We start from the raw sequence: 11,057 nt of genomic DNA, 5'->3' as shown, positions 1-11,057 counted from the left end.
AGGGAGGAACGTTGTCTGGCCGCCGACCAGGGAACCGAGGCGTCAGGAATAAAATAGCCTGGCACTCGTAGGGCCTGCCCGTAGACCAGCTCCGCCGAAGAGGACTGCAGGTCCTCCTTAGGGGCGCACCAGAGCCCGAGCATTACCCATGGCAGCCTATCTACCAGGTCGCCGTCCTTCAAGCTGGCCCGTAGGGCTGCCTTCATGGAACGGTGGAAACGTTCGCACAAGCCGTTTGCCTGGGGATGATAGGCGGTAGTGCGGTGCAGCTTGACCCCCAACCTCTCAGCCACCGCGTTCCAGAGTTCCGAGGTGAACTGCGAGCCCCGGTCCGAGGAGAGGTCCGAAGGAGTCCCAAAGCATGCGACCCATGTGCCGATGAACGCGCGCGCCACGTCAGAAGCCGACGTCGAGGAGAGGGGAACATTTTCAGGCCAGCGGTTCGTCCTGTCGACCATGGTGAAGAGGTAGGTGAACCCGTGAGAGGAGGGAAGCGGTCCCACCAGGTCGACGTTGACGTGGTCGAACCTCCTTTCGGGAACAGTAAACTCTCCAAGTGGGGCCTTAATATGGTGGTGCACCTTGGACCGTTGACAGTCAACGCATGAGCTGACCCAAGCACTAACGTCCTTTCTAAGCCCCTGCCACACAAACCTCTGGGAAACCAATTTCACAGACGGCTTCCTGCCGGGGTGGGAAAGGCCATGCAACGCCTCAAAAACGGGCCGGCGCCAGGACACCGGGACCAGCGGTCGAGGCTGGCCTGTGGAGACGTCGCACCATAGCCTCACGTCCGAGCTGCCAACCGCAACCTCCTCCAGGCGCAATCCCGTGTCCGAATACCTCAGGTCCTGGACCCCATGGTCAGAGGCCTGGTCCACGCTCATGCGGACGTAATCCAGGCCCAGTTGGACGGCCCCGATGACTGTTCTCGAGAGGCAGTCTGCGACCACGTTGGACTTGCCAGCAATGTGTCGGATGTCCGTGGTGTACTCAGAGATGTACGCAAGCTGACGCTGCTGGCGGGCAGACCACGGCTCCGCCACCTTGGACATGCAGAATGTTAGAGGCTTGTGGTCCTCGAAAGCCGCAAACTCTCGTCCTTCCAGGAGGAACCGGAAATGGCAGATCGCCAGCCAAGTCCAAGGAGTTCCCTGTCGAACGCGCTGTATTTGCGCTCCCTGGGGATCAACTGGCAACTGAAAAAGGCGAGCGGCTGCCAGCCAACATCGACCCATTGTTCGTGCACTGTGCCGACGGCGTAGTCAGACACGCCGGTTTTGATGGCGATGGGGGCATCATGCGACGGATGGGCCAACATGGCGGCTTGGCCCAAGGCGGCCTTCGTGGCCTCGAACGCCTTCTCCCTCTCCGCCTTCCAGTCGACAGCCTGGCCAGGGGACTTGTCCTTGAGAGCCCCGTACAGCGGGCGCATGACGTGAGCCGCCTGGCGGATGAACCGGTGGTAAAACGTCACCATCCCCAGGAATTCCCAGAGCGCCCAAGCCGTGTGTGGGCGGGGGAAAGCAGAAATCGCCTCCACCTTCGACGGAAGAGGGGCGGCCCCATCTTTGTTGATGAGATGCCCCAGGAAGTGGATGGAGGACAACCCGAACAGGCACTTCGCCGGGTTGATGATTAGTCCGTGCTGGTCGAGCCTCATGAAGAGGTCGCGCAGGTGACCCTGGTGCTCCTTTTCGGAGGAGCTGGCAACCAGGATTTCATCCAAATAAACGAAAACGAAGGGCATCTCCCTGAGCGCCGAGTCCATTAACCGCTGGAAGGTCTGAGCTGGGGATGATAGGCGGTAGTGCGGTGCAGCTTGACCCCCAACCCCTCAGCCACCGCGTTCCAGAGTTCCCGCCAGCAGCGTCGTCGGGCCCTAGCGTAGACGGGTGGGCCCTTGGTGTCTACATGATGATCTACACCATGTTTCGCCGTGACCGCCGAAAAGGTAGGTCGGGTTATACCGGGGAACTCCCTGAGCAGGCGTTGATATTCGTCCCCCTCTGAGAGGGAGCTGGAGAGCCCGCCGTAAGCCGCTCGACCGCGGGCACATTCAAACGAGGAGAACGTCCGTGCGTTCTACCAGCAGATTGTGCGCACAAAGGAAATCCGCGCCGAGCAGGGGATCGGCCGTGAAAAAATCCCACCTGAATCGCTGGCCTCCAAAGGACAGGTCCGCAGTCTTTGTACCATATGTGCGGATGGGTGTGTCGTTAGCGGACCTCAACTGTGGACCGTAGACGCCAGGGGCGGTGTCCTCCACCGTAGCCGGCAGGAAGCGCCGGTGTCGCAAAGAAACTCGCGGCCGGAGAGAGTGTCCCTGATGAACAATAGCCGGGTGGATGTGCCTGCACTCATGGCCACTAATGAGCGCAAGCCTTGGCGTTTCCCGTCGGTTTGAAGTTGCACGGGGACCGGCACCTCTTTGCCTGAAAATAGCACATACCATTGCTGGCACGGCCATCGGCGGCCACTGGGGCTCTGTTGGTTAGCCTGTCACTGTCCGGTGGGTAGGCACTGCGTGTTGGGGCTAGCACTACGGGTGCGAAACTCTGAGCAGCCAGGAAAAAACGGTCGGCTTCCTCCGCCAACGCGCGTGGCTCAGTAATCCTCGTGCTCAGTAATCCTCGCGCCGTCCGGACCTGCGGTGGCATGTGTTGGAGGAACAGCTCCATCAAGAGGAAGTTAGGTTCTTCCTCACCCAGCAGGTTGAGCATCATCTCCATATGCTCAGAGGGTTTGCTGTCCCCGAGGCCCCGAATAGCCAACAACCGTTGGGCCCGCTCTGACTGCGACAGCCCAAAAGTCTTCAAGAGGAAGGCTTTGAGGTCCCTGTACTTGCCGTGGTCCGGGGGATTCGCTAGGAAATTCGCCGCCCGGGTCGCAGTGGATCTCCCCAGCGCCGACACGACGTGGTAGTAGCGTGCGGTGTCGTCCGTGACGTCACGGATGGGGAACTGCGCCTCCGTCTGCGCGAACCACGCCGTCGGTGAAAACTCCCAGAACTCCGGCAACTTAATAAAAGCATTATTCGCCATGTTCGCCTTGGTCCCTGAAGCTTCAGCGAGACCTACGTCGGGGTCGCCAGTGTAGTGCCGAGAGACGGGAGTCGGAGGCGGAGTATCCAGCACAAAGTTTTAATGAACACAACACCATAAAACGTACATTCGGAAAGTCAAACCGGACTGAACTGGACGGTCGTTCCGTCTGCTAAAAACCCATAGTTCCGTGGGTGAATTATGTTAACCACCACACTACTTACATTTACTCCTTAAATATAGGCCCATCACATGTTGAATATAGCTGTTAAATTAGGTAGAACAGGCAAAACAGCACAGTTTATTTGATTTCAATGAAACATTAGTTTACCTGTTTGAACTATATTTTTGTACTTCATCTTAATTTGCTGCCAAGTCCTCTAGGGCAGGGGTTTTCAAAGTGTGAGAGAGTGAGCCCCCCCTCAGAGAAAATAATTCAGCTGAGCCCCCCCCCCCCCCCCCCAAAAAAAAAGTTCTAAAGACCTGTGTTTTGAAAGCTATCTTAATTATTTTACACATTTTAAACATCTCTGATCATAATTATAAAACATTTGAAACATATTTTTTAAACTTTTGAAACATATTTTTTAAACATTTTAAACATATTTCTGAAACATTACAACTTCTTTGTGCGTTTTTAAACACATTTCTTAAAGATCCCATGCCATTCTATTTATGGATACTTTAATATAGGTATTAGTGGGCCACAAACACAGTATTCAAAGACGTCCCCGAAATTCAGCCGTGGTGCAGAGTTGCAGTCACTCCGAAACAGTCGCACATTGAGCTTCCCCCAAACGCGCTGTTTCGGTGGGCGTGTCAAGGCAGGTCAAGGAGGGGGTGGGGGTGTGGCCCTGAGCAGCTTGTAGCCACAGTACCATGCGCTCTGTATACGGTGGGCGTGTCAAGGCAGGTCAAGGAGGGGGGTGGGGGTGTGGCCCTAAGCAGCTTGTAGCCACTGACAGTACCATGCGCTCTGTTTACGGTGGATGTATCGCAATGGCTCGTAGAAACCCATATTATACATAGATATCTATATCATATAATATATAATATATATTATCACCTGGCCCTGAGCAGCTTGTAGCCACGGTACCATGCGCTCTGTTTACTGTGGATGTATCGCAATGGCTCTTAGAAACCCATATTAATATACATAGATATCTATATCATATAATATATAGCCTAATATATATTATCACGGCCAAAAGCTGTGTGAGCCTCCAGACGATAGGTTATTATCAATCTCAAACGACCGCGTCTACTTCAGATTGATGTGGAAGTGGAAGAACCATAGACGTCGGAGAACCCGATTAAGTCCTTTGTGATTCATTATATCGTCTGGACGCGCACACAGCTTTTGGCCGTGATAATATGTATTATTTGATATAGATATCTATGTATTATATGATATTATTTAGATATAGAGCTCCAGGACTGTAACGCAAGTGTTGTACACTTCCTTGTTATTTGGATAACCGTTCTGCTGTTGGTGTGATGGCGCATAACACGACTCTCGTCTCTGGTATTTCTACAACGAGACTCGTAGTGGGGGTTATCTCAGCCATGGTTGAGAAAGAATTGGGGGAAAGGAACTTTGGCTTTGACTCCCTGAAGTAGGCTACATGAACCACGACATGGAGGAGAAAGGGATTGTTGGCCGCGAATGTATCCCGCTTGAGCCCTGCTTCCCGCCGCCTCGGCAGCGGTCAGCGCTAATCACCGCCTCCTGAAGCCGAGGCGGTGGTCCATCGGCAGCGAGGCTCCGGCGGGAGACGACCGCGGTCAACAATCCCTTTCTCCTCCATGTCGTGGTTCATGACTTCAGGGAGTCAAAGCCAAAGTTCCTTTCCCCCAATTCATTCTCAACCATGGCTGAGATAACCCCCACTACGAGTCTAGTTGGAGAAATACCAGAGACGAGAGTCCGACGTGTGTACAACACTTGCGTTACAGTCCTGGAGCTCTATATCTAAATAATATCATATAATACATAGATATCTATATCAAATAATACATATTATCAGGGCCAAAAGCTTTGTGCACGTCCAGACGATATAATGAATCACAAAGGACTTCGTCGGGTTCTCCGACGTCTCTGGTTCTTCCACTTCCACATCAATCTGTAGTAGACAGTTCCGTGCGCTGCCTGCTGCCTGCTGCCGGCGCGAGGCACCACCGCCCGGCTGCCCGCTGCCGGGCGGTGGTGCTTCGCGGCGGTGGTGCCTCGCGGCAACCGGCGGCAGGCAGCATGTCGCAGTTCATGTAGTTCGATGTCGTTCTGCCATTGCATTCAAAATTCTGTAACTAGCCTGTTACTACGAACTAAGCAACTACCGTACACGTATTAGCATTTAGCACTAGCTCAATCACGACTCCTTCAGAATTCTTGTGGGTGGTTACGAACCAACCAAGTGGGCAGGGCCATGAATAATAATTTGACAACGCTACGTCACAGTGTCACCTTATCCAGATCGGCTCATTTCTTCTGCCTTTTTCCTTTCATTGCCTATTGCATTCAGCAGACAAACTGCATAGATTTCAAACTTACCACAGCTCACAAACTTATTCAGACCTATGTTATTTAACAAACAATAGGAAAAATGTGATTTTAATGGCATGGGCTCTTTAACACAATTTAACAACTCTATCCAAGCATGTTTTAGCTTAACCTTTTTTAAATACATTTCAACATCTTAATCTGTGTAAACTGCCAGTTTACACAGTTTCATTCAGGGTCCCCGACTCTGAATTTTCAGAGTCAAATCAGATCTGCTTTTTCAGTCCAGAGATTCGACTATTCGGCGGGGTTTGTTTACCGGCGTTGCTATGGTGACCTAAATTATTATAAGCAACTGAAAACGATGCCGGTTTGAAACTAAAACTGTGATTCTGAAAAAAGTATAAATGCTATCAAAATTCCATTTGGATAGTATTGAAGATACAAGTGTGTAGATTTGTTCAATGGTTTGAACGATGGTAAACGGTTGAAAAATGAATGAGTTACGATGTCTAGAAGTAGGTGTATCAGAATGGGCTGAATGGGCTGACGTCTTCAACGAAAACAGCTGAAAACGAAGCGGTATGAAACTAAAACTGTGATTCTGAAGAAATTTTAAATGATAACGAAATTCTGTTTAGATATTATTGAAGATACAAGTGTGTAGATTTGTTAAATGGTTTGCAGGGCTGCCAAGTTTCAGAAAATGACAAGAGTGAGACTTTAGAGTCAGAAGCGTTCGGCCGCCGACCAAAAAAATTGGCCTTTTTTAACATTGATTTATACCTTAGGACTGATGTCCTCACCTCCATGCCAGCTGCTCTCTGCACTGTGGCCTCCTAACCTCTCTTAACCAGAAATTAACAAGACAAGAATTTTGACAAAATACATTTATTTGTCAATCATTTAGCATGTCTAACGTTGTAGGTGTTGGTGGCAGATTTTGATGCCTTGATGACAGAGGCAGGGGGCTCCCACTTAAAACAGTCTGGCTCAAGGCTCGCCATCTTCACGGTCATGATGGATGACAGAGTTCCCTCAAGAGCCAAACTGTTTCGGGTCTTGGTCTTATTTAGTCCAACCACAGAGAAAACTCGCTCTGCATCAGCATTGGAGTGAGGCATGACCAAGACCAACTTGGCAATACAAGACAGCCTGCCAAATCTGCTCATACCGGTCACCTTTGAAAAATGCACATAGGAAGCCTAATTACTCACAAGTATTTTTGTGTACTATTAAGTTGATTATGTCAATGGGTATTCCCATGAGTACAGAATAATTCTTACCTTGTTCTTCATTGATGCCATGTTCCCCCAAAATCTCTCAAAGTCAAACATTGCTGGGTCGTCGGGCATGGCAATGTCCATGGTCTGGTAGTCCAGAAACTCCTCACAAAGTTTGTCACGCTCTTCAGGTCCATTGTATGGGAGAAGTTCAGGAAATCTAAAAAGAAAAAAAATGTGCAGTGATCTGGTAAAGTAGTGTAACTGAAACAGGGGTTGTTTTTCAGATGTGGATCAAACAAGAAAATGTGCCTGGTCTTAAGCCTGCTCTACTTGCAAAGCATATTGAGATAACTTGTGTTAGGATTTGGCACTATAGATAAAATGTACTTTACTTGATAGCCCAACTTACCTGTCGACAAAGTAGAAGGCATCTTCCACTCCACACTCTGCTCTCTGCTGGACATCCAGAAACATGGCATGTTTAATCAGAGGCTCTTTCATGGGGAGTTTCTTGATGGCATACTCCACAGCCCTTTCCAGAAACGCCACTGCTGCCTTCTGGAACCTCTGCACTTGCTGCGGTGTAATGGCTCCTGCTTCAAGGAGCCTGTTGAGTGTAACTCGAGTAGTGAAGCCAATCACCAACTTTTCTCCTACAAGAGACACAAATCAACAACTGCAGAGGTCATTAACGATGCTGTATGCAGTAACATGTCAGTATGAGACGGGAACAAGACTGTGTTGAGTCACTTTAGTCACCATCAAAAACCACAATAGCCAACTTGAAAGCACCCCTTTAAGTATCTTCATCATATCAGTGATTGTGACGAGATGACTGCAGCCCTCTAACGAAAAGTGTGTTGAGTGAGATCAGTGAGTGGATAGTGCATGTGTAAAACCTGGACAATTACTAATCACCTGGCAGTTGGTTGGATGGCTCCTTAAAGCATATTTCATGCAGTTCCCGGTGCTGCAATGCTGCGGGCTTCAGAAACTTTGAGAGCAGCTTGCGGATAAAACCCCTCATCTAAAAATGTCAGAAAAGATTTACAAATTTACATTTATTTCCTGCTAATAAAAAAGGAACAAAGATAGAACATCATACTAGCAAACTGTATCCCAACGGTTCCAATTTACCTCATCATGTAGTAGGAAGATTGACGACTTCTCTCTCTGGAGGAGGAGGTTGAATGTGGAGAAGACTGGAAAAGTTGCTTGAAAGAACAGTAGGTACACCTCTGTAATTGAGTCAGAGAATGCCACCACAAGCCTCCTGAACCTTGGCTGTTTGTCATCTGTGGGAAAAAGAGAGAAAAAAATGGTTGTGCATACTGCATACTTTATTTACTTTTCAGTCTGCTCTAATAACCATGCATTTGCATCATTAAAATGTGATGCCTACTTAATGACTTGAAGTAGCTGGCCAGTGGCTCATACTGCTGCAGGATACGAGTCAAACACTTCTCCAGGCTCAACCATCGAACAGAAACGTGCATGAGCATTTCCATATACTCACTTCCATGGAGCTCACAGAATTCTAGGACAAGAATGGAACATCTTAATGCCAATTTGATCAAAGTATTATAGATTTAATTTGTACTACATTGGGACTGCACACACATACCTGTTAGGTAACCTTTGCGATTGGTGCTTCCTTTAAACCAATATCCAACATCCACAGCGAGATCCTCTGGATCAAATCCACACACCTGCAAAATACATGATTATTTATAGTCACAAGACATTGTTGTCATTGGTTCATGACCGCACAGCATAACAACCTGTTTGACGTGACATTAGGCATAAGGCATACGGAGGGTCTTAAGCAACTGACCTCCAAAAAGGCCTGGCCAGCCTGTTTGGCAGTGTTGTGGATGATGTGACAAGGGCACCCATGGATGTAGATACTGCCATGTTCTTGATGAGCTCTGGATGCGATGGAGTTCCTTGCTCCTGTATTGACAGGGGCATTATCAACTGACAGACTGACACAGTTTCTCCATGGTATGGCGTTTTTCTGCATGGCCTCATCCATCTTCTTGTAGATGACTTCAGCTGTGCCGCAGTTTGGCCCGCTGGTGGGGCACATATCCAGGAACCTGTGGACAACTTTGCTGAGATCACTGTCATATACCCGCACAGTGAGCGGGTTCATCTTCTCACGTCCTGTAACGATAGGTACATATATGATATATGTCAGATTAAAGGTACACATCAGACTGAAATTGTTTGTGTGTTTGTTCTGATTAATATAATACATTAATTAATATCTAAAATGGGTGCTGGAAAATGTGGAAAATGTAATGACCTGTATCATTTGATCCATCTGTGATCAACGTGAAAGGATTGGTCCTCATCTTCATGACCAGTTCCTTTCTAAAGTGAGGAGCCACTGCTTCATTTATTATGCAGGACATTTTTGTGCGGGCAGCCTTGAAGCTCTGTGCAGTAGGGGAATCTTTGAAGCATTCTTTCAGCAATGGGCTGAAGTGATCGGCTACTGCAAATGGCACATTGTGTTCCACCATCGACACTGCTAACTTTACCTCAGCTCTCCTTGTCTGCAACAGAAAGGATGTAATTAAAGAGCAAATCATGCAAAAACATTAATAAAATTGAATGAATGTCTTAGCAGCAGACTCAAGGTCCATAGGAAAACACTATTACATACAAAAATAAACAAATAAGAACAGTTCAAATGAACATCAGATTAGCTAGGCATTTGTTTCATTTACTATGTATTTATGCTCATATAACCTACAAGTGCAATTCAGCTACTAGCAGCGGGTATAACGCCTAGTACCTTGACTTCCTGAGATGTCATGCCACCAACAGTGGCTGGGCCATAATATGGTGCAATGCTGGCTGTTGACTGTGCTGCCTGTTCTTTTGAACGATGTATTTTGCTTTTGATATGCCTTGCGACATCAGCCTTGCCTTGATGGGCACAGCTGTTCTCATGTCGGCAAACAGAGCACCAATAGTAGGCGGTGGTTGTGCCTACACTAATGAAGGGCCATTCTGCTGTCCACTCCCTTTTAAAAGTGCACCTGTAGAGGGCTGCTCCACTTTTGGCCTTCTGCTTCTTCCCTGAATTTATTCTTATCTCCACATTTTTTTCTGCTGGCTCTTCTGTCTCTGTGTTTTCAATTTGTATACAATCAAAATCTTCGCCCTCACTGTCCTCAATCTCTTCTGATCTCGCTTTATCTTCCATTTCTTCTGTGCCCTCTGCACTCTCATTTTCCGGGGGTGCATAAGGGGGGGCTGGCACTGCCCAGAATGACAGCAGATCTCTCTGTGGGCTCTTCCTCTTACCTAGCATCGTCTTACCTAGCATCTATCAAAAGATAGCTACATGTTAGTGTTTTATTGAATACTGTATTAAAGGCCCCAATGGGTCCATTTGGTTCTATTTGTACAGTTACAGTTATGTGCTATAAATGTCATATCTGTATGATTCCAATCATTGTAAGCCTTTTTATAATCATGTAAATTGTAGCACTTCATGCGCATGTCCTGTCAACAATGTATTTCACGTAGGCCTATGTGTAGAACCTATTTAGTCTGGCTGATCTGACATAATAACCTGCAGTGAAAAAGAGGTCAACTCTAGCTCCGCCTCAAAGAAGGGGGCGCGCGAGAGCCCACAGGGCGGCAAAAATGGAAGACTACAGCGAACTGCACAGCTGGCTAACCAGTGGCAAGTGCTAACGTTAGCCATTAACGGAATTATGAATGAATAACGGTCTTATCTCTATATTAGAACGTGACGTAAATTACTATGAATTAACACAACTCGTAGAAATAAAACTTAGATCACTTAAACATGTCTATCACAGCATGAGAAAACGTAGTAATTGTCTTCGAGGGTGTACGGAAAAGCATAAGGGTTTCTATGGGATAACTGTATAACAGCTGTACTAGCGACCTGTCACAACGGTTGCCTTTCCCCCGGGACGAACACTTGAATTGATTTTATTGGTGAGCTGATTTTGAGAAATCAAACTATGCTGCTACCTAGTTATGCTGGCTAACTAACACGAAGAGTTCAGTAATGTATTACCTTACGTTTTTATACATAATGCTGTTATGAAATATGAAAACAACCAGTAGAAACATCTCTGTGTATAATGTATATTTGAAAGAAGGCGATTGATGTAGGCCTACTTACCCTTCTTGAACATGTTGCAGAATGCAGTCCAGAAGTCAAATTTGGCACTTTATACAAAGACGCTCCACCAAGACGCTCACACGCGCAGGTCGCGGGAGATTGTTTACAAACTG

The 11,057-nt window shown here is 47.7% G+C and overlaps 1 protein-coding gene across 1 annotated transcript; it reads right to left on the bottom strand.

Annotated features, from left to right (window-relative positions):
* Positions 1–6,402: 6,402 nt before the first annotated feature.
* LOC115561222 (uncharacterized) lies at positions 6,403–10,615 on the bottom strand. The gene is made up of 10 exons (XM_030381080.1): positions 9,574–10,615; positions 9,079–9,331; positions 8,605–8,936; positions 8,395–8,479; positions 8,173–8,307; positions 7,908–8,065; positions 7,689–7,797; positions 7,180–7,423; positions 6,831–6,987; positions 6,403–6,725 (listed from the first exon to the last, which is right to left on the bottom strand). Exons 1-10 carry the CDS (start codon positions 10,108–10,110, stop codon positions 6,447–6,449), a joined length of 2,289 nt encoding a protein of 762 aa, XP_030236940.1. The 5' UTR covers positions 10,111–10,615; the 3' UTR covers positions 6,403–6,446.
* Between the last annotated feature and the right edge of the window lie 442 nt (positions 10,616–11,057).

This window comes from Gadus morhua, chromosome 16, assembly GCF_902167405.1.
Source record: "Gadus morhua chromosome 16, gadMor3.0, whole genome shotgun sequence".
Classification (NCBI taxonomy): domain Eukaryota; kingdom Metazoa; phylum Chordata; class Actinopteri; order Gadiformes; family Gadidae; genus Gadus; species Gadus morhua.
Note: the sequence above shows the minus strand (reverse complement) of the source record. Positions and strands in the feature narration are given on the sequence as shown.